The following is a 23,152-nucleotide window of genomic DNA, read 5'->3' on the forward strand; positions in this document are numbered from 1 at the left end:
CAAAGCCCATCGTCCAAGCCCATACGAAACCCTAAAAACCCCTCCTTCAACACAAGGCAACCAGGTATTTCTTCCTTGCTCTCCCTCTGCTTCCCTCAGCCGCTGCTTGAGTCTCTCATTCAGAATCCACAATGGTGCGTCTCTCATCCCATTTTGCTCATCGCTTCATCTTCAATTTCTGCATAAACCCATTTTTCTATGCATTTCTAGTCACTATTCTGATTCCTATTTGAAAAAATCACCCTTCGATTCAAATCTGATTATGCTGTTTGATTGTGTTTTGATCGATTTAGATGCTTGATTCCTTCAAAAATTTCACACTGTTCATGTAGTAATTGTAATATTGATAGTTAACAATGAAGATTGAGTTTTGATCTGTACAAAACCCTAATTGTTAACTACACTCACCATAGCTGAAAAAATTGGGAATCGTGTTTTCTTCATTCTGTATTTTCTATGCTTGAGATGTTTGATTCCTTCGAAAATTACACACTGTTCATCTAGTATTTGTAATATTCATGGTTAAAAATGAAGATTGAGTTTTGACAAAACCCTAATTTTTAGCTACACTCACCTTCTCTGCATCTCTGCACTCCATAGCTGAAAATGGTGAATCGTGTTTTCTTCATTCTGTGTTTTCTATGCTTGTTGTTGTTGTTATCTTTCTCTGTTGCATTCTGATGTAATTGAGCTCTATTTTCAGCCGTTCAAGAGGTTCGTTGAGGTAGGGAGGGTGGCTCTCGTCAACTATGGCAAGGATTATGGCAGGCTTGTCGTGATTGTGGATATCATTGACCAGAACAGGGTAACCCATTTTCAAAGTTTGCAACTTTTTCTAGGTTTATGGGTGCCCATTTGTTTGGTTTTTTATGGAATGGTTGCTGTTTTGGTTTTTGCAGGCTCTTATTGATGCCCCTGACATGGAGAGGTCTCAAATGAATCTCAAGAGGCTTTCCCTCACTGACATCAAGATTGACATCAAAAGGGTTCCCAAGAAGAAGGATCTGATTGCTGCCATGGAAGCTGCAGGTATTGTGATTTTGATTTCTTATGTTATTCTTAATCATGTTTAATAGTTCCTCATGTATATTAGTATTTAGTTGAATAAGTTCAAAGAGAGAAAATTGAAATTTAAGTTCTTACTCTTGACTGATACACAATTTGATGTATTTAGCCATGCAATCAACTGAGTGACAAGATGAAATAAGTAACTTCACCAATCAATTTGTTAGATGTAATGATTAGTTTTGTTTGCTTGTTGATGGATAGATGTTAAGAACAAGTGGGAGAAAAGCTCCTGGGGTAGGAAACTCATTGTCAGGAAGAGAAGGGCTTCCCTCAATGATTTTGATAGGTTCAAGATCATGTTGGCAAAGATCAAGGTAATCTTTTTCTCATCTGATTATAGTTCTTGGCCCCCTGTTGAATGTGGGGAAAATGATTTAATTAGTTTTAATTGTTTTGATTTGTGCAGAGGGCCGGTGCTGTTAGGACAGAGCTTGCAAAGCTGAAAAAGACCGCAGCTTAGGCAATATTTTCTGTTATAGTGTTCAAATTTTGTAATGAATTATCTTCCACCTAGCACTCCTTGTTTGTTACGAGCTTTTCTTTATCATTTGAGATACTTGAATGTTTCATCTTCAGATTATGTAGGGGGTTTGTGTCAGTACTCAGTTCTCCCATTTTTGCGTTTGCATGCAGATTTGTGAGTGTTGGTTCTTGAGATAAAAGTAATTCTCTCAATTGATAACTTGCTTGATTATTGGGGTCTATCTTCTGAGTTACTGTGTGATTGTTTCAATTGATAACTTCATTCCTAACGTAATATAATTTGGATGATAGACTCTTGTTATTTGATGTTCTATGAGTTTGCTCAGCTTTCAAATTGGTCTAGTGCCTCTATTAGGTTGCTTATATGCAAGTTGCTCTTTAACATGTGTGCCTTTAGCTTAGGTTTAGCTTGTGATTGGTCTGCCCATCCTAATTTAGTGTTGTGTGGAGAACTTTGCAATTAGTCCTAGACGCCAAGGCACAACTAAGCCATTGATATTTATAAATTAAATGAGGATAGAAGTACCTGTGAAAAATATATGAATTTTATTTAAGCATTTTCACCATACCCCTAATGCTAATTAGCTTAGGTGCTGAGACCTTTTCTGACCCTGTACTTCGCATCCACAACATGCCCATTCCATTACTTCTTCTATATTTGGTTCTCCATTGTGCTGTCAAACAGTCTGAACCTTCCCTTGCTTCATCCACTATTTCTCCCCCCTAGCTGTTGTAATTCATTATCGCCCCCACTTGTTTCACTACTTGTGTTGGGTAGCTCTTCTCGTCTAGGTTGGATGCTGAATCTTCCCCTATTTCAGTGGATTCTTGTTCTAGTAATGCTACTAGTATAATTCAATACATACTCTCCTGGCCAATCTCTACTTGTGTGCTAGGGTTTCTTTCATTTTAGTTTTGCTCTTCAAATTATGAATTCTAGTGTTTTTTGTTTTAATTTTAAGCCTGTGACTCTGGTAATGGCCGCATGGTGCGGTGGTTTTCAGATGAGATCATGAAGGAGTCAGTTTGGAAGGTATTTTGGTATTTTTTTAGATCTTGAAAAGTTGTCTTAATTTTTTCTTACATTGTGGCGCAGTCTTGAACCACTAGGGACCATGGTGGTTAAGGACCATAATAAAAACCATGTTTATTTGTAATTTTCTCCTAGGTTAGGTATTACTACTAGGGACCATGGTGGTCTAGGACCATGATAGAAACCACGTTTAATTGTAATTTTCTCCTAGGTATGACTACCTTTTCTAGTCTATTTTTCTTTTCTAAGAGTTTAAAACGTGATAATTCTTTGGCAAATCTGCTGAACTTATTCATTTTCATAAGTTGAATGCACCGTTTAAAAAGATAGTTCAAAACAATAAACAAAAGTAGGGTGTTTTGACTTTTGAGAACTAGAAAACTTTCTTATTTTTCATTGAATCGGCCAATTTTTTTCATAATCAGTCCTGTTTTTTTTAGGATATTATTTATGGTGATTGAATAGCTTTTTTTTTTTGTCAAAATTGAATAGCTTGAATATATATGAACTTCAATTACTTTTGTTTTTGTTCGATCAATGTAAAATATGGTCATTGGTTTGAGAACTTTGACAAATATGATGGAATCAATTTTTCTGAAGATTGCACTGTCAAAAAGAATAAAATCTGAAGATTGCATTTATAGCCCCTAGTCAAATAGCCGTTTTCGTAAAGGGCACTCTCCATTTTATTAAAATAAATTGAGTCAAAACCCTTAAATATTTATGCATTTTCCATTAAAGATTCATGCATTTTCCATTAAAGTCATAGAAGAATTTAAAACATCTAGAGAGTTGAGTTTGTTTTAAATTAAAAAACAATGGTTTTAACTATCTAAAAAGCCTTTCAAAAAAACTATCCAAAAAGAACATTTCAAAAAAAAAACTATTTCAAAAAAAACTATTTTTTTTGTTATAAGAGGAAAATTAACAAGAGAGGAAAACTAACTAATTCCAACGCTAAGATCTCTGCTGTCTTTCGTGTGCAAAAGGCCTAGTTCCAACGCTAAGATCTCTGCAAGAAATGGCCCTCCCTGATGAAAGCTCTGAGAGATTCCAGCAACCCATCTGCCATGTCCATCTCAAACTACAGCTACACACCCCATCCGTCCAAATTGTGGGTTCCAGCTACCGTCGACGGAGATGCATGGTGTTGGCTGCGTGTGGCTCACCATCACATGATCAGAGGTTGCAGTGTCATGCAATGGTTGCTGCCATGATTTCCGCCACAAGATTTCATCCCTGAGAACGCGGCGCATAATTTGATTCAAGCTGGGAGCTTGTGGCTCGAAGATTTTGGAATTGCGCCAGCGCCACGCCCACCACATAATCGTCACTCCAAGGATGCTGTTACGATGAGCTAGCAAGTTGGTAAACCAGGTATTGAAATCTGTTGTCACTATAGGGGAGGGAAGAACATGACGAAATTTACTCCAAAGAGATTGTGAGTAATGTCCATCCGAGCTATGCTTCCAACGTAAAGAGTCTATATGAGGGCTGTTGTGTGGCATTGGAATAGCAGTAATTTCATCAATAATATCAGGAGGTAAAACAGTATTAAGACCCTCAAAACTCCATGTCCCTCCGTGCCATAGATTCGCCACTGATAGTTGTGTGTCCGAGATATGAACAAAGGGCACGCGATCACATAGCTTGCCCGTCCCCAGCCAATCCACATACCAAAAAAAACTATCTAAAAAGAAGATATTATTTTTTTTAATAGGCAAATGTTAATGGTTAGTTGTTAGTAAGTTACAAAATCCCTTTAAATTTCTTTTCCAGGATTCGAACCCTGGACCTTCCCCTCCCCAACCCTTATGTCCCCTAACTCTTACCACTTGAGCTAACCCTCGGGAACAAAGAAGAGATTATTGTTTAGAGAGTTTAAGAAACCATAATCTGATTCATGTTTGTCTACCCTCATAAAAATCACAATATCTTCTTTTTCATCTATTATAATAGATTTTTCTAATAAGCTAATCAAAGTAATTTTTTCTCTTTTCCTCCTGTAAAAAAAAAGTAATTTTTTTTAAAATAACTTGTACTTAGTTTTTTTAAATATAATATTTTTTTAAAAAAATGAAACAAAGATCTTAAAAATTTAACAATTGATTTTTTCTTAAAAAAAGCTGAAACAAACGCACTCATCTAAACCAAAATCATGGGATTTTCTATTCCGATTTAAATTATTTTTTTTGTAAAAATAGAATAAGCTTATGCTCAAAATTTATTTCGGCTGAAATAGTCATGTATTTTTTTGAACTACAAATAGTCATGTATTGAAATAAAAAAAAAAGAACATTAAAAACTATCCTAAATTAATTCACTTTACTTATAATATTTAATTTATATACACTCACAATCATTCTAACAAATGTATATTTTAAAATTCGAACTTATACTTTCATCCTTACAAGAATGAAGTTTACTTACCACTTAACCAACCTTGTTGGTACTAGTACTAGTAGCTTTTGTTGTACCCATTTAAATAATCAAGTTGTCTCAAATAAAACGGCCTATTGGTATGAAATATGCAAACAATTAATTACGCTTAAGCTCTTCCCCCTGAAACCAAAAAATAATCATGCTTAAGAAGTAGTAAATAGTTGTGATGACATCGAACTCATATTTAGATTTAAATAATGTAAATCAGATCCGTCACATATAAGACTTTGAATTTGAAGCACCTTCACAAGCAACCAAACGACCATGAATCATTGAATATCTATGTGCCATGTGTCATTTCTCCATGAAAGTTTTCTCCTCCATTGCCGTTCTCAAATATTTATTGATATTATTCTTCTTCTCCTTGTTGAACGTTTTGTATTGTTTGGAACAACTATGTTCAATATAAATCACAATAATGAATGCTCTATTGTCTTTAAGAAGCAAGTCAACTATGTCATTTACTGATAGTTGATACTACAGTTACCAATTTAAGAATAAAGGCAAAATAAAGAGCGTCTCTAAGTGGTCAGTTACATGCTCCCAAAGAGTAGATTTAATAAACCTTTAATTGTTAGTCAAAGTCTTTAATTGACAATTAAAGCTAATTAGTTTTCTCAATTGAGCAGCTTCAGAATTCCTGAACCAAAAAGCTATAGTTTCACTATGCTCTAGAGGCAGTATCTTTGGGTCTAGGTTTTTCTTTTGGACAATCTTTCTCCATGTGAGTATTGAGCACGGTTTCCCAACACATAGGGATCACTTTGTGGTCAGTGCCAAAGAAGAGAAAAAAAGGCCAATCCATTTGTTACTCAACACCAATATTGAGTATATATTGACACAAGCCAAAAGAATGAGGCCCTTCTTATTTTCTATCTAAAAAACTTGATTTGCTATCTTTTCTTGTCATCACATCCTGCAAGTATAAGATTTTTCCCCTTGAAAGTCTGATCAAACAATAGAGAAAAACATGGGATTCAGATATCTTCGTCTCAAGCTCAAGGTAAGCCAGTATTGTTTTTCCATTTCCCTGTTACATTGAGATTGTTCTATGAATCCATGAGAAACAGATTAATGAATGTGAGTTCTGTTATAGTTTTGCTTTCTGCATGATAGACTAATTGCCAAAACAAAGTAACTTCAAGACAAAAAAATTGTCTTGATCCTTTTCAATATTTTTATTTTGTTTTCCCTTCATCTGTATAAATGTTATATATCCTAGCAAGAATTGGTGATTTAAAGCAAGAGCTAATCTATGGATGAACTTGAACAGGTTTTCCGGCTAAAACGGATTCTGCTACGACTTGCAGGCAGGAAGAGAAAGCTATTGCCAGCAAAGAAGCCTTCATGGATGACGCCGGTAACACATGGTTATCGTGTGGTGCAGCATCATGTGATCAGAGATGGCTCTGATGACTCAGACCTTGATTCAGTGGTGGTCCAAAGAGAGCAAATTGATCACACAGAACTGTGGTATTTTGGAATATTTGATGCACTGATTGGAGACAGGGTTACCAAGTACATGCAATCCCATTTATTTGGCAAGAAGCTTCAAGAGGTTGTTGATGAGTTATTCATTTATTCGCTCCAATTAAATTTTTATACTGCATCAATTCAAGTGACTGTTAATTTTGCTTAATGTGTTGTCAAAGAGAGGTTGAAATTGAGCTGCTTTATTCATGAATTTTCCTTTAGTCTCTTGTATTTTTTAGCATCTCTGTCTTTCTAATGTTCTATTTAATATGTTAGGCTCATATAAGGAGAAAAGGTAAAGAAACTCTGAAGAGAGCTTACCTGGGTGTAAGGGCAAAGATCAAACAGGAACAGAAATCAGAAGAGACATCCAGAATGGGTTCAGCATCTGCTATGGTAATCAATGGAGAAAAACTTGTGATAGCCACCATGGGAGATTACAGAACTGTAGTGTGTAGAGATGGCATAGCTTATGAGACAACCAGCACATACAACCAATCAGCCAAAACACATTGGTCTCGCAGGCTCTTTGCAGGTATTTAATGCTAAAGATTTATGTAGAATCACTAGAATGAGATGTTCAGTTTGTAAGGCAATGCTAATGGGAATGATTTTGAAACCACAAAGTTGAAGTTCTTACTTCTTAGCACTTGCCCAATTTGGAAGAACTTATTTGAGTTTATCTTATAGCATAAGCGCTTATGCAAGTGTTTGCGAGAGCTTATGCAAATAACTTATGGCTATCTATAAGTTGTTTTCAGCTTATTTTCACAAGCTATTCAAATTAGCTTATAAATAAGAGCTTATGCTTATCTATAACTTAGCTTCAGCTTATTTCAATAAGTTTTTTTAAATTAGCTTATGAATAAGCACTTAAGTGAAAAGCGCTTATGAGTCTATGACAATAAGCGTTTAAATAAGCTTTTACCCAAACACACCAAAACTTCACCAAGCATGTTTGTAAACCCAACTAAGAACCCAAAAAAATTCCTATTCAAATGATGTTAACTAGAGAATGTTATTAACTGATAAAGAAAAGAAATCAGAATATGTTACCCCAGTTGTTTCACTTAACTCATGAACATGTTACCCCATAATCTGTTCATATAAATGGGCTCATAAATTTTATTCACTTAACTCATACTAGTATGTGAATCAGGTAATACAGCATATACAAGGCATTTTAGAGGCCCAGAGCTTGTTATCAGAGGTGAAAGCATTGATTCAGATACTGAGTTTTTAATATTAGCAAGCAGTGGCATATGGGAGGTAAGCTGTAATATAAACTATTGCATGTTATATTCACAAACCCTGTCTTTTTGTTGTCATCACCCTCTCAAACATGTAGATATATATAAACAAAAGTAAATATCGTTTTGCTTCTTATTAGTGAGATTTTTTGCTTAAGGAGTGCTCAACCATAGTCATTTCTAATAAAAAAACTAATAGCAAATGAATCTCCATATTTGGGCAGGTAATGAAGAACCAAGAGGCTGTGAATCTGATCAGTCACATAGAGGATCCACAAGAAGCAGCTGATTGTTTAGCAAAGGAAGCTTTAATTAGAATGAGCAGAAGCAACATTTCATGCTTAATCATTCGTTTTGACTAAAATGTATACCAAAGCTACTTACAGCATTGACCCTTTATTACATTACTGCCGATCATAATCTAGCTATCTGCAGAGATTTCATGATCCAGCTTCATCCAAAAAATTTCACAGATTGAATTGGATTGTTTTTGAAGAAAACTAACAATCAAATCTCTTCAATTTTCTTATATTATCATCCAATCAAATTATTTCTAAATTCAAATCCAACTCAATTTAATCTTTAGATTAACTTTTTAATTTTCAATGATGGGTAGATAGTATCCAAGTCTTAAAATACTATGGAAGATAATTTAAAGTATCAAATATGTAATTCATAAATCATGACATAATTAATACTAGTAAAAGTATTTTTCACTTAGATATACTTTTATTCAAATGATTACTTGAAACTCTTTGTTCAAATATACTTTTATTAAATAAACCAAATTGGATAATACATTTAAAAAAATATGTAAATATGAATAATATGCAATATTTATAAGTGAAGTTATTGATATTCACACATGTTCAGTTTTGATTGAATTGTATTGATTTGCAAAAGTAAAATCTGGAATCTGATCCAATCCCATAAAAAATTCAGTTCATTAAGTTTGTTAAAGATATGAAAGCATACAAGTGTTAAGTCAATCAGATTGTGGGGAGGGGGGGGGGGAGAGGAATTATGTTTTACAACTACTTATTGTCAGATTAAAACAAAGCTCAAATCTTATCGGATATAATAATTGAACCATCATCCTTTAACACTTGGGCAGATCAACAAGAAAACAGAATATACAAAAAGACCAATTACATAGCAATACATTGCTCAATTATCTTTTCCAACTTGACAATAACTCATGACACCAGGGGAGAATGAGAAGAATCAAATAAAGTGCCCAAACTTGTCACTGCATCAACCTTACCAATAACAGCATCCACTCTATCAAGCCATCATAATCTTTTTCTCACTATTCTTGCTTCGAAATGGCGATAACAAGGAGAAAGAGCGAGAAGCTGCATAACCATGTCCATATTCAGAATAGGAATCTAGATGATAATGTAGCAAAGAGGGTAGGGATAAATGAAAATTGACTCAATGTTCAGTTAAAGTAAATTGAGCATGCATAGAGTGCTTACACTTTTGTTGAGTTGAGCTGGCAGTAGGAATTTCATCTTGAGAGATCAAATTCTTCAAGGTATGAACTGAAGATGAGATCGAAAATATGTTTCAGACAGTGTTCTGACGATACTAAATTAATAATTAATAATTAATATGCTGAAGCCCATGAGGAGCACATTACCTTCGTTACTGGAACCATTAACTCCAATCTCATCTGCCTCAGAACCATCGATGCTAACATTATCTGACTCGGTGTTGTGTCCAGCAGTAGCCGAGCCATGACTCTTTTTTCCAAACTTCAACAGTCGTCTGAACCCTTTCGGTGATTCCTTCACCTGAGGCTTCTCAACTGCTTCAGGAATCTTCTCAAGTGTTGAGTTCCTAATGTCGGACACATGTGCTTTAACAGTCTCAACATCAACTGCTGCAGTCTCTAAACCTGCAGGGGCAGCTCTACCATACTCACTGTTTCTTGTACTAGGATCTTCCATAGAAGAAACTCGAGCATAAGGGGCATGATATGTCTCCTCAACAGTACAAATATTGGATGCTTTTGAAAGTTCATTTTCAGTATTATCCATTTTGACCTGATTTTGGAAGATATTACACTCCAAATCAGCTGGTGCATTAATAAGTTATCAAACCCATGGAAATTTTGTATAAACAATACAAGAACATCTAAAATCAAAATCAAAATCTTGTCTGTACAGTTAAAGGCAATGTTGTGAAAAACTAGATTCTACGTAGAATCGGAGAGGGGGTTCAAAATCGTATAATCGTAAATTGAATCGTAAGATTCTACCATAAATAGAAAAACAAAAAAATAGCATTGATATCTTGTAAGTCACATCATTTAACAAAAATTGGAATAAAAATTCATCAGATTAACATCCATACAAGTCATAATCTCAATCCAAAATCATAAGAGTACTAGAACATGAAATTAAAAGATGAAACAGAGACGTTGAAGAATGAAGGAAAACAAAGATGTTGAAGAATGAAGAGAAAACATAAGAGGAAGAGACCTAGATAGAGACTACAGAAAACAGAGCATGAATGCGTGATTCAATTAACTCTACTATGAGTGAATTAAATAGGCAATTAGAGGCATGAAGGTTGGGTCACATAGGTTGATTTTTCGAAATATACAATCAGTTATTAATTCTTGTCAATTAACCATTCAAATTTGGCAACTACAACCAATTAGAGCTTCAATTTCGAAATCCCCTAAATGCTGGGTGGTGGGTTGTTTTTTCCACAAAGTAAAAAAACTCTCTAGTTTCCCCAATTTTAGGAATCAGCTTCAAAAATTAAAAAAATACTAGAATCGTAAGATTCAATAGGATTTTACAATTTTACGATTAAAATCTAAGATTCTACGAGATTCCACCAAAAAAATATTTTGCATGCGTTTTGAATCGGAACAGTGCTGCAAAATCGCAAAATCTTAGGATTTTGCGATTTTGCTATAGATTTTGCTAACATTGGTTAAAGGTTCAGCACATCATTGCTGAAATTTATAAATCAAAATGTTGGCAACTTTTCAATTATCAGGGAATTGAACAGACTTATCTTCCACATATAATATGTAGAAATAAAATGGTAGAAAGTTAACGGTAGGACTGCATGATGAACCTTGGTGCGAGTAAGGTTGCATACATCTAACCCTGTATAGTTTTAAAGTGTCACATATAATAACAATGAAAACATTAGGCTGGCTAAGGCAATTGTGGCACCCATATATACTGTAATTTATGGATGTCAGGTAGCAGAATATTTGTTCTCATACATACTCTAAAAAGATTTTGATAAGCGCACGAGCTAAGAAGTCATTAAATGTCATCAAAGCTACTGTAAGTTGTGAATGCATACCTCAGAAGATATGGGTTGCAGGTGTGATTGGCTTTCCAAGGTTTCTTTATCTATTACATTCATGCTTGGTGGTGAATCGGGAGCAGTAACAACATAATAGGATGCTGAGTCAGTTTTCTCTGTAAATTTACCATTATCACAATGTACCTTCGGAATCTCAGTTTTTTCTGCTGACTTATGAATAGCAGGGTCATAAGGTTTCTCAAACTCAAGCATCACAACAGTCTTCTCAACTACAGGATTGTCATCTCCATCATTATTGGATGAAAATCCCATTTCATTTGTCTTGAGCAGAGTGCCTTCTGAGTTCACAGAAGATTTGTTATCATCCATCTTCTCAATCTTCTCTTTGACTGACGATACGTTTTGGACAATGTCACTTGCTTTAGGTGTTCTGGTTTTCAGTTCTGGGAAGGCTGCTGTCTTGCTTTTATCATGACTCACAATAGCAGAAATCTTTTTTCTCTCAGGTACATCAGTTGCTTTAATCTTTGATATTGTCGGTTTAGCTGAGGAAGTCTGACGAGTTGTACTCACTTTGGGTTCTGACAATCTTCTAATCCGTGCCATTGATGCCTTAGTATCAGTTGAGTTATCACCCTTCTCTGGCTTAGATTCAGGCAAAGAAGACACTGATCGGGTTAATTTGTTTTCGTCCAAGTCACTTCTTCTGGTATTGAGTCTGCTGGTTTTTGAGCCCTTTAAAGAATCACTCGATCCAACAGAAGTAGTTCTGGTGGGGAATCTTTGAAGCGGTGAGGATGGTCCTGGCTGTGAATCACTAAATTTTGATCCTTTATAAGAGCTTGGTGAAAGCTTTGACGGAAATTGTTTCTTGTTTAGCTGTGATGAGACTGGCGACTGTGTAGTGCTTGAGCTATTCCTGGCAGCAATCCTCCTTTGCCTCTCCATCTTTAGAGCTTCTAGGCGTTTTATGTCTTCCTCTTCCTAGTTATTATTATAAATACAAGCAAATAAACAGTGTTGAGTAACAGATGAATAACCTTGAAGACAAGAATTTGCACTTAATCTCAATGTAAATGAAACTAAGTTAAGGTCAATGATATCGACTCCATGATTCAAAACCAATTTAAGATAATTGTATGAAATGAAAGTGGGAGGGAGTTGTGGGAATATATGTGAGTACCTTCTCTTTCTTAATTTTCTGAAGATCAGCTTTGTAGTTCCGTAATCTCTCAGCACGTGCCCGTGCTTCATCCAAAGGACTAGGTTTAGAATTCTTCCCTCTCCTTACTGGTCCGGTGGTCTTTCTTTTATCAGAACTACTTGGAGTAGGTTTTGATTTTGGCTCCTTATCTAACCTCTTAGATCCTGGTTTAGTGTCAGCTGATAACTCGTTGTTCTTACTTTGTAAAGCACCAGTACCCTGCGCCTGCATTTCATAGTCTAAAGCAGGGTCATAACTCATTGATCCGCTTTCAGCTCCTCGTTCAGGCATCATGCTTAATACATCTGGCTGATAATTGATACTGTTTATGTCATTAGAAGGTTTTTCTTCCTTCTGATGCACCATTGGGAACTCAGAGTCTATGTCAATAGCATTTCTCTCAATATTTCCAGCATCGTTGACATGGACTGATCTATACTCCAAAATGTAGGAATCGTCATTCATCTCATGAAACAACTTCCTTTGCAAACTATTGTTCGAATAACCTAGTCCACTGGTAGATTCTATATCTGAGAAAGGATGTGAATTGCCAGACTGACTTTCTTGTTTGGGAATGATGAAATCATCACCGGCAGCCCTCTTATAACCACCAACTTTTGCATTCACTTCTAAAGATTGTGCATTATCTGCAGACCAACCGCCACCAGACTGCCCTTCCCTTACAGATAATAATAAATTATCATCGGATGTCTTCGGCATGCGGATCAGTCCATTGCTAATGCTATGCATATCGATAGTACGACTGCCTTGAACTTGATGCATTTCCCGCTCATTAAAAACCAAAGGATCATCGACAACATGCTTTTTTCTTCTGGTTCCATCTACCTTTTCCGTGTTAAATTGGTCTTGGTCAATGGCATGTCTGTTTTCATCAACATCTCTGAGTAAACAAGTTTGAAATGCTTGCCAGGCTCCTCCATCTGCATCCTTCCCATGGTAAGCTTCTTCCTCGCAAGATGAATTCAACTTCTTCGAAGATTCTTTTCTGGGTCCCCTTCTTTTTGATGCCTTCACAGATTCCTGATTATCTTCATCTTCGTCAATTTCTGAGGCAGAATATGAATCTGATCCACTTCCAGAAGAGTTCTCTGTCTTCGTTATGTAATTGATATTCCGAATGACCACCTTGCCAGATTTCTGTCTACCTGATCGGCTACCCTTCTTCCGTCGATCTCCTGTCTGTGAACCTCCTCTCTCCATATCCACTTCATCCTGCAACCTTGATTCAGCATTGCTGTGTCCACTATCCATGGAATGCCTTCTGAGCCCCATATTTTGACCAGCAATTAGTCTTGGGTCTTCCATAGGAGGAAAATTTGGCTGCATAAATGGGCTGTTTCCTGGATATGTGGGATAGTAGGGTATTCCTTGCACTGGATATGGCTGAAAGACTGGTACAGCACCTGGGGGAGAATGAACAGGCCAAGGAGGGAACATATGATGTGGAAACTGACCTTGAACATTATCTTGTTGGCCGACAAATGGTTGGCGGTCCATTGGAGGCACATCTGGAAATGTGTAAACAAGAATCTCAAGACATATTTCCAAGTAAGAAAGAAGACAGTTTATGCGCATATTAAAAAGAATACCAAATTATAATAAATGCACATTAGGTTGTGAACAGACAATAAATTCACAAGTCACAATGTTCTGGAATTGTCAGGTACCTGAACTTGCTTTCATATTGTTCTCTGAGTCCAATTCAGTGTGGGAAGTAGCGGCCATATTGGGAAGTATAATGCCAGATCCATTTAATGCAATGAAGTCTGAGCGATTGGACATCATTTCAGCAGTATCAATTTCAAGCCATTGTCCCGTTTCATGTTTTCTTTTCCAAAGATCCCTAAATTTTGTGGATGCATCCCTGATGAATGACATAAGCATCAGCAAGATTGTCCATAACTCATAAGGGTGTTACATGTCAATGGGTGACGCACTCTAAGATTTCACCGATCAATATTTAAGGTCAAAATGCTCAATGAAAGAAAGTTCTCTTACATCAAGCGAGATGCCCCAAAGCATTCAGCAAATGACATCAAAGCTGGTATGTAGTCAATGTCAAAACCAGCAGCAACAGCACGTGCAAATGCCATGCCTTGCTCTTTCTGCAGTACTGATTTACGCGTCTCTAGGACCTTCAGAAGATGAACTCTAAAAAAACATGTAGCAGAAGTGAACATAAAACATATTTTGACAAGCTGTTACACATTGTGCAAAGAAGCTTAAACTAATAACTAATTATGAAATGAGCAGCTTATTTATCATGTTTATGTACAATTGGGGGGAACAAGTAGTACAGTCCAACAGAGGTTTAATTAAGAATTTATTTAATACAATGTAGAAAAACTTGTCCCAAAAAGCTTGGTGCATTAAATAACCATCTCCGCTTGCATACTTGTTCAATCCTCCTTAATAAAAAAATGCCATAGCCCTTCCAACATGATGCTTTTATTAGAGTGGTGGGTATCCGATTATCATCAATAGTCAATACATATCCAGTAACAGGAAAGCTTGTTTGACAGGGAAGTTCTCTCATTCTCTGGGATAGGTAAAAAATGGTGTCCAAATCGGAAGCAAGTTTATCAGAATTTTTAATTGAAATTTTGAAGTAATTACAAAGGCAACCATCCAGGTTTTAAGACCTTTGCTTTATTTGCTAAATGCATATTCTAGACATGCAAGGTGAGGAATGATCAGTCAATGTATTTTATCATTTAGACATGGCCTGTAAGTAGAAGTTAAAATTTTCTACTCTGAATGATGTTCATTCATAGATAAGGGGAGGAGACATGGAACTTACTTTGAATTTCCTTCTGATGTGGTGCTTCCATTTGCTTCAAGTGGCTGTGCATCAGGCTGGCATATAGTCAAACAGATTAGTAAGAAAATAAAAATATTAATTATATGAATAGTGTATTGAATTAAGTATTAAGGAGCTGCTAACCTTGTAAAGTACAATTGCTTTCTCCTCATTAGTATCCTGGTGATTCTTTCTGCCTGTACAAAGGAGCAAGTTTTGTTAGTCATAAAAAATTATAAATCTTAGCAGAGCTTTATGCCCATATTCATTCAAAAGAAGTTATTTGTACACAATGATAATGTGTAATAGAATTGTTCTTTAGAAAGTACCTTCAGTGCTTTCCACATGCTTTACTTGGTTTTCTTCCACCTGTAGAAATACATGATTACTGAAACAATCCTTTAAGAGCAGTCAATAATCATATAATAATGCTAGGCCTTTTTCTTACAGTGCTAATCCCTAAAGAATTGTTTCCTTGAATTGCAATAGCCTCTTCAATTTGTAAGATTTCTGATTCTAAAGTATACACACGTTCCAATATCTCAGGAGTGCTCACAAAACGAACAAACCTACATAATAAGGTAAAATTAGTGCAGCAGGCTAAAGTATTTTTGAAAATAAAATATCACCTAACAATAATAAGAGGGGAAATTTTTTGTCTCAAACCATCCAGTTAAAGTCATTAAGTCAACAAATTATGTTTCATTTTATATCCTTTAGCTCTGGAAAGAGTAAAACAAAAGAGATTTGACAGAGATTACAGACAACGACAATGAAAAGAGGGATTTTATAAATGGCATTCCATATCCATGCTGAGTACTGGATGCAACAACACCAATTGAAAGCTTAAGAAGCTATGCTAAACACAACAACAAACCAAAACATAAAAAGTCAAACCTTTCAACAATTCCTTTTGTAAACCATGAGGCATCATTGACACCCTCAGGCTCAAGAACAATTGAATAACCACCCTTGTCCATTTGATCCTGAGCAGCCTTCAAGTGGGACAGAAATGGGTTGAGCAAGCCTGAGGCAAGTTTCTCCTTCTTTCCTTTCACAGTTATAACCAAGTCAAACCTGATTTACAGAAGTGCAAAGGGGCAGTGAAGTATCAAAACCACAACTCAGGCTTCAAATATATGTAACTGCTAAATGACCTTTCACATGGACCAATTAGTGACATACAAATAAAAAAAAGCAATGCCTAAGTACCCATTTGGATGCAAACAAAAGAGCACTTATTGGAGCTCATTCGGTGCATTTTCTAGTAGTTAAGCTCCAATAAGCACCTACCCAAACGGGGGTCCAACAGCACTGAAATAACCTTAAAAGTTCAAACTTTATCACTTATAGAAACCCTCCACCAAATTTAAACAGGTGAAAGCTCCAAAATCAGCCACAGGATTCATGATTAAACTGGCAGATAAAAACCCATGTTGCAAAAACACAAGGTTTCATGATGGTTCCCATTAAATCATCAAACTTCAGAATCAGAACAAAACTGAACTAAACCAACCCACTTGCCAGTCTAATAAAAGAAAGCAAGTAGCATCCTTAAATGAAATCATGCACTTCAGGTGCAAATACACCAAGTAATAACTGAAGCACAGAAGAAAAATACACCACAGTATAGCTCAAACTTTAATCCCAAATGGCAAAAAGTCAAAGAAACCCAACAAAACATTCAACTCATTGATGAATGGGATTCAACTCCTACCTTGTTCTAGTGGGTGTGAGCTGAAACACAGCTGAATCCAACCTTGTTGAGGAGTTCATAGTTTATCACGAAATAGCAAAGATAGCAACTTGATACTCAATAATCAACCAACAGGGTTCTCTCTAGAAAATCAGATGAACATTCACAAAAGGGTGTCAAAAAATTCAATCACTGGAAAAAGATGAAAAAAGACAAGCTTTTCAATGTAAAAAAAAAACGAGGCTTCAACTTGACGACTCACAGAACAAAAAGTTGCAGAGGGACATTGGGAAGGGGAGAGAGGTGAAGTGTGTGACAGAGAAAAAGGATCCAAAGATTGTTTGGTTTTTTTCAATGGAGTGGAATTAAGGGAAATGGTTGAGGGTATAATGGGGATTTCGTTGAGAAACGACATTATCTATCGAGGCGCCGAAGTTGGACAGTGACAGTGTCAGCGAGATAGATCTCTTATTGGGGGTTCAAGGTTGTCTGTGAAATTACGATGCTGTCTTTGTGCCTTTTTTTATTCTTCATATTCCCAGAGAGGGTTGGTTGTTTTTTGTCTCCATAACGCTCTGTTTGGTTTTGGTAAGTGGCAAGTTGGTTAGCTGTTTGACCGTGTAATCATTTATTTCATTGTTAGATGATTCCAGGGTATTAACCGTCAACAATATGTGTAATCATTCTTCACATTTTATCCGTTGTGTGTGCTAGCACTAATAAACTGACCACAATATGTGCTTTATTTCATGGGCTACGATCAAATTTTATCATGATTAAAAGATGAAGTGAGCTAATCATTACACTACACATTATACAGTTAAATTCATTCATTCTTGAATTCTCGAAGATAAATGGAATGGATTAAAATCGCTTTTGGTTCATGTATCCTAGAAGAAGTTCTTTGGGATACAATCATAATTTGAGTTGTTTGTGTGTTTGGATCTCAGTTTATTTATCAGCTGCTTAATGATTAATTAGTTATCAAGTTCTGCAGTAGTGGCATGTATTATGAGGGACCCAGAAACGTTTTCTTTGACTTGAAAAAAAAAACGTACCAAAAAATTTGAATTCCATTTAGATTTTGGGCAGAGACTATTACCCCTCTTTACTATTCACACCATCCCCTTTTTTTATAATTCCAAAAATACCCCCCAAATAGAAAACATACAAAACAGTAAAAAAAAAATACTCTCACTATCTCACCTTCTTCCTTCTTCCTCTTCCACTCTCACCTTCCCCCATCCCTATTTCATCTTCCCAATCAATATATCACACACTTTGAAGCTCCAAATTAGTGTAGAAGATAAGTGGGTGAGATCAAGAGAATATTAGAAGCTCAAAATAGGTGAGATTTTGGGATTTTTACGGGTTTTTCGCGTAAATCAGGGTTGAATATGTGGGTTCTGGTTCGTTCCGCAGCTTAAAATGCGGACGTTTAATTGCTACCGCTATTTTTGTAAGGCCCGAGTTTTTAAGTTCATGCTAAGTGAATAAACTTCTTATTCACGATTAGGGTTGATGTAATGTGAAGGGAAACCTGAACGAAAGTTTATTAAATGAAATATATTTATGAAGGAGAAAGTTCAGGAAAAGTTCAAGGATTGCATTATGATCGATAAAAGTTATAGCACGAACGTTTTACGCTTAAACCTAGGTCAGAAACCCTAGTATATAGCTAATTTTCACTTTTAGGCACGATGGCAGTTAATTCCAAAAATCTTCAGAGAAATGTTAGAACTTCTCTTTTTCCATATATCACAATCGTTTCGAGCCGAAACTCTAGGATCTACGAACGTCCGATTCCAATCATCGGAAGTTTACCGAAACCGAATCCCTGGTATTTCAAAACCCTAGAATCACCCGACTATGGGGACTTTATCTATTCAGAGCTTCAAATGAATATTCTACACGCGTACACCCATTTCTCTTGATGATTTCAATCTTTCTTCCGAAGGAAGTTTTCTATTCCGACATTCGATGCAAAAAGCAACTTATCGGGTAAAATAGTTTTATACCGACTATGCATTAGTTGCCAAAAATACAAGGAGACATCTTCTTAGCTTAGGAATTCCTTTGCCAAAACCTATCTTAGAATTCATGGAGAATGATGCCGGAAAAATCAGATTCGCGAAACTTTCATTTTCCCGCGAATTACCATTTTCTATATATAGCCAAGAAATGAGAAAAAAAAAACAAATATCTTACCCATTTCTTCCCAAGGAGGCCGCGAGTTTGCTAAGGAGAGGAGGAGAAGAGATTTTGTTCAATCCTTGCTTGATCGTTGATTAATCAGTTGCTGCTTCAAGGTTTCGAGGTATAGTCGCTAATCCTTACCTCTGATCGCTTTTTCCATAGCTTTTCTGTAGAGTTTTCTGAGTGGATAGTTTATGGGTTTTTGCAAAACTATCCTGAATCTTTCATTTCTGATTCTAAACCTCTTCTATATGTGCCCAAGATCACTTCTACCGGATTAGATTTTCCGTTATGTCGCCGGAATTCCGCCGGAATCAATTTGAACCTAAAATACCCATTTTTGGAGTTTTTTGTGTAAAGCTTCAACCTTTAGGCTGAAAACTATCGCCTTAGCTTAGTGCTAGTAGGATTAGTTGTCATAAACGTCGTTGGTGACGTCCCTGCAAAATTTTATTTTTGGGATTTCAGTTTTGAAAATCCTAAGTTAAAAATCATGACCAAAATACCCCTGCGACAGTTTTTGATCCGATAATTTTTCCGAGTTCAGAATACCCTTAGTTACGGCTTATGATAGCATAGGAACCAAGTTTGATCGAAGAAAAATCGAACCCCACAATTAACCAAAGTGGCCGAACCTACTTAGGGGGGAGGAGGAAATTTCCTTTTCCGAAAACTTGTCCTTTCGCGCTAGTTTATCGTACCTTAGAGTATAGATTACTTCGAGTAACCTTAGTAAGTATCGATAGCTTAGTTTCCGATAGATTCTGATAGTATTCTGTGGTTTCATTGTAAAGGTGCTTTTGAGGATTTCTCTGAGGAACAACACTTTGAGTGCGAGGAAGCGCTTGACGATCATACTGGAGAACCTTCAGGTGAGGGCTTCTCACTGAATCTCTAGTTAATGCTTAGGGTCGATGTTTCGACATTGTTTACTGTTTATGCACTGGATTGTGTGTGATTGGAAAATGTTTTCTGAGGCTTCGGCTGACAATGTAGATGGTTCATCTACTGAATGTTTTTGAGATTGTCTTGCATGCTATGTGCTATGTGGGTAATCTAGGATGTGTGGTGCATGCTTTATATGCTAAGTGCTAAGTGTTTATGATGCGATTTATTGATATATGACATGTTGTTGATTGTGATGATTTAAATATGCTCTGTACTGGAATCTGAGATTCTGAATGGTGAGAATAGCGGGCAGGTCATGCCGATTTTATTTTGAGAGTTTTGAGAAAGTTTGATAGGACGAACGAGGTTCGGGCCTTAATTTTGTTTAGTGGATCGAGACATCCTCTGGAAGCGACTTGGGATTGGGAGACCCTGCGAATGTATAAGACTTGCGATAAGACAAAATGGAATCTATTTTATAAAGAAAATTCATAAGACCTTAAATAACCTCAAAATCTTTAAGTAATGATAATAACCTCGAAGGAAGGCATTGGAAGTCAAATCATGGTTTTGGAAAAGCGAGGAGTGTCGTCGGATCCAAGTGTTGAGGAGTTTGGTAAGTTCTGAGTATGTTGGTACTTCTTCGCTCGTTGAGCAATTTGTTAGCCATCCAAGGGATGAGCCGAGGAGCTTCACTGAGGCGTGAGACCTTGTGAATGCGGGATACTCCACTGAGGCGTGAGACCTTGTGGAAAGCATGGAACTCCACTGAGGCGTGAGACCTTGTGAGAGCATGAAACTTCACTGAAGCGAGAGACTTCGTGAGAGTATTGATGACCCGAAGAGTCATCGTGAGTGGTTGCACTCGTTTTATGATTATTGTATTTTGTCGCAGAATCGACTTTACCTTAGGGTAAGCTTTTAGAGACATTAATGTAGCTAGAACACGTGGCGACGTGTCGAGTGAGGTCGGAGACGTTGTTTGGCTAATCACTGCATTGCATGCACTCATTAAGTGGTTTAAACACGGCGATATACCGGACCACGGCGGATTCCAAAATTGGTTATAAGACCAGGATTTCCGCGTAAGAGCGCTGCTAGGTGACTCTTAGTAGCAGACCGAAATGGCAGGCCTTCGGGTTTTATGCTGATCTGACTACATGATGATGTTGGAGTAAGAGGCATCACGGGCCGAAATGGCACCACCGTGGCTGGTGAAGGGCTGATCCGATGATGTCCATCCGTTCCGGAATGCATATTGGTTGACTGGGTTAACCTGCATTGCATATCATGCAACATACATACTAATTTAGTTGTCGAGTGTGATTGTTATTTGTCAATCCTATTTGGAACATGCTATTTGTTATTGTTGTCATTTACATTCGATATGGAACATGCAACCCTAGGAATGACATCTCTAGTTATAAGCCTAAGTGGCTATTTATTATTTGTACCTATTGGGTTTATTATCTACATAGTTCTTTAGAGTTGACCCTCGCGTCTTCTGTGTGTGTTTTGGCGGACAACGCCTTTTGTCAGATGAATATTGCGGACTGGTTCACCATGGTCCACCCTTCGGGGGGGGATTAGGTACGAGATGATAGATCAGGACGACCCCGGGTCGTGGGTGGTTGACCCCGCGAGCCACCGAGCGACGTATTCGGGGCGCATCATGGAGGACCACGTGGACAGTGGAGGACTCTTGAGGTCAGGAGTGTTGAGGCGATGCTCTATCAGCTTCAACTTGCCACCGGGCGTTCACTGCGAACCAGGATTCGGAGGAGCACCGCCGCCACCGTCATCTTCAGAGGAGGAGGATCCCTCAGAGGAGATTCCAGTGGGAGTGCCTTCGGCAGGGTCTAGTGCACCCTCCGTTGCGATCATCGATGATCAGGGTTCGGGCCCTAAGCCCGTGAGTCCAGCATCGGAGCGCACTGCGGTTGCGAGGGGAGGACGGATAGGGTTAGTAGACTTGGTCGTTCTGGATTCTGATTCAGACGACGATCATGCTAGCACATAGTTTTGAGTGTTGGAATGAGCTCCTCGAGTTAGGATTAGTGTAGGAGTAGAGTTTTAGCTCTGACAGTCTTGCTTCATTTGTTACTTAGGGGACAGGGTAGATCCGCCTATAGCTTTTTGTGTGGTTTCCTTACGGGAATCACAGAGAGTTGGTTGGACTTAGGAGGTCTTATTTTCAGGCCATTGGGTCAGCTGATTCTCAGTTTTGAGGGATGGTGTTGCGGGCACTTCACCCTTTTCATTTGGTTTGTATATATTGCCTACGGGCGCTACTCTTCTATTACCGTCACTGGAGGTTTACTCGTGACGAGGTTGCTACTACAGCAGGGGCTGTTTATATATTGTATATTAGTTCTGATTTTTTGTTATTGTTGGGTTTTATTTAATTCAGTCTTGTCTTAGTTATTATCGGAAAAAAAAATATTCACGTTTTTCCGCATTAAGTTTATTTTGGTTACTAAAGTGACGCCACCGAAATCGGGGTGTTACAATTTTAGTTGCGGTAACTACCGCTATCTTAGTAGCGGTAACTACCGCTATTAAGATAGCGGTAGTTACCGCTACTAAAATAGCTGTAACGTCCGCTATCAAGGTAGCTGTAACTTCCGCTATTAAAGATAGCGGAAGTTACTGTAGTTTAAATTACGATTTTTGTTGCAGTTTCTGGTTTTAGTGTTTGACTTGGTGAAGTTTGTTGTCTATTAGGAGCATTATGGCAGCTGGAACTGCTGAGGTTAATAATGAACATGATGGCACAATTGTTGTTAGGGTGGATCTCACAAAGGCTTTTACTACTGATCAAGTAAGTATTAAAATTGTTTATCTTACATGGTTACGTTTACGTGATGAGATAATGATTTATAAATTTTGTATGTGCAGGCTTTTGCATCCCCCGCTGATCTTATTGATTGGGCTCGCGGTGTAGGTAAAGAGAATGGTTATGTTGTTATTGTGATTAGGTCTGACTACGGATCTGCAAAAAGGAAGCCTTTGATAACATTGGGATGTGAACGTGGTGGGAAGTATAGACCAGCGGCTGAAGTATTAAAACGCAGTCAAACTGGAACGAAAAAGTCTGATTGCCCTTTCAGGCTAAGAGCAAGGCCTAGTAAGGTTGATGGGCGATGGAAGGTGATAGTTCATTCTGGGATTCACAACCATGATACAACTGAAACATTACAAGGTCACTCTTTTGTTGGTCGTCTAAATCCTGATGAAAAGGCCATGGTGGGAAGTATGATTGAGAAAAGGGTTAAGCCAAGCGACATGTTGATTGCACTAA

General features: G+C 37.2%; 3 protein-coding genes across 3 annotated transcripts; 2 read left to right on the forward strand and 1 right to left on the reverse strand.

Moving 5' to 3' along the window:
* Nucleotides 1-1,770, forward strand: LOC130720978 (probable 60S ribosomal protein L14). The gene is made up of 5 exons (XM_057571692.1): nt 1-134; nt 704-805; nt 900-1,029; nt 1,270-1,382; nt 1,475-1,770. The coding sequence occupies exons 1-5, from the start codon at nt 132-134 to the stop codon at nt 1,526-1,528; spliced, it is 402 nt and encodes a 133-aa protein (XP_057427675.1). The 5' UTR covers nt 1-131; the 3' UTR covers nt 1,529-1,770.
* A 3,806-nt stretch (nt 1,771-5,576) lies between these two features.
* On the forward strand, nt 5,577-8,199 carry LOC130721555 (putative protein phosphatase 2C-like protein 44). Its single transcript, XM_057572357.1, has 5 exons — nt 5,577-6,029; nt 6,300-6,584; nt 6,776-7,034; nt 7,659-7,768; nt 7,974-8,199. The coding sequence occupies exons 1-5, from the start codon at nt 5,997-5,999 to the stop codon at nt 8,109-8,111; spliced, it is 825 nt and encodes a 274-aa protein (XP_057428340.1). The 5' UTR covers nt 5,577-5,996; the 3' UTR covers nt 8,112-8,199.
* Nucleotides 8,200-8,798: 599 nt separating this feature from the next.
* LOC130721494 (COP1-interacting protein 7) lies at nt 8,799-17,157 on the reverse strand. The gene is made up of 14 exons (XM_057572295.1): nt 17,030-17,157; nt 16,789-16,910; nt 15,969-16,148; nt 15,520-15,640; nt 15,401-15,440; nt 15,216-15,268; nt 15,072-15,127; nt 14,270-14,422; nt 13,939-14,135; nt 12,230-13,779; nt 11,083-12,030; nt 9,392-9,797; nt 9,228-9,293; nt 8,799-9,104 (listed from the first exon to the last, which is right to left on the reverse strand). Exons 2-14 carry the CDS (start codon nt 16,845-16,847, stop codon nt 9,034-9,036), a joined length of 3,900 nt encoding a protein of 1,299 aa, XP_057428278.1. The 5' UTR covers nt 16,848-16,910; nt 17,030-17,157; the 3' UTR covers nt 8,799-9,033.
* Between the last annotated feature and the right edge of the window lie 5,995 nt (nt 17,158-23,152).

The sequence above is a fragment of the Lotus japonicus genome, chromosome 5 (assembly GCF_012489685.1).
Source record: "Lotus japonicus ecotype B-129 chromosome 5, LjGifu_v1.2".
NCBI classification, from domain to species: domain Eukaryota; kingdom Viridiplantae; phylum Streptophyta; class Magnoliopsida; order Fabales; family Fabaceae; genus Lotus; species Lotus japonicus.

Bases quoted from the DNA above. Each gene is read 5' to 3' on its own strand.
- LOC130720978 (XM_057571692.1), top strand. The intron at 806-899 runs GTAACCCATTTT...TGGTTTTTGCAG, and splicing joins ATATCATTGACCAGAACAGG to GCTCTTATTGATGCCCCTGA. The intron at 1,383-1,474 runs GTAATCTTTTTC...TGATTTGTGCAG, and splicing joins TCATGTTGGCAAAGATCAAG to AGGGCCGGTGCTGTTAGGAC.
- LOC130721555 (XM_057572357.1), top strand. From the start codon at position 5,997: ATGGGATTCAGATATCTTCGTCTCAAGCTCAAG. The intron at 6,030-6,299 runs GTAAGCCAGTAT...GAACTTGAACAG, and splicing joins ATCTTCGTCTCAAGCTCAAG to GTTTTCCGGCTAAAACGGAT. The intron at 6,585-6,775 runs GTTGTTGATGAG...TTAATATGTTAG, and splicing joins TTGGCAAGAAGCTTCAAGAG to GCTCATATAAGGAGAAAAGG.
- LOC130721494 (XM_057572295.1), bottom strand. From the start codon at position 16,847: ATGAACTCCTCAACAAGGTTGGATTCAGCTGTGTTTCAGCTCACACCC. The intron at 14,136-14,269 runs GTAAGAGAACTT...GTCATTCATCAG, and splicing joins TTTGGGGCATCTCGCTTGAT to GGATGCATCCACAAAATTTA. The intron at 9,105-9,227 runs GTAAGCACTCTA...ATGGTTATGCAG, and splicing joins CAGCTCAACTCAACAAAAGT to CTTCTCGCTCTTTCTCCTTG.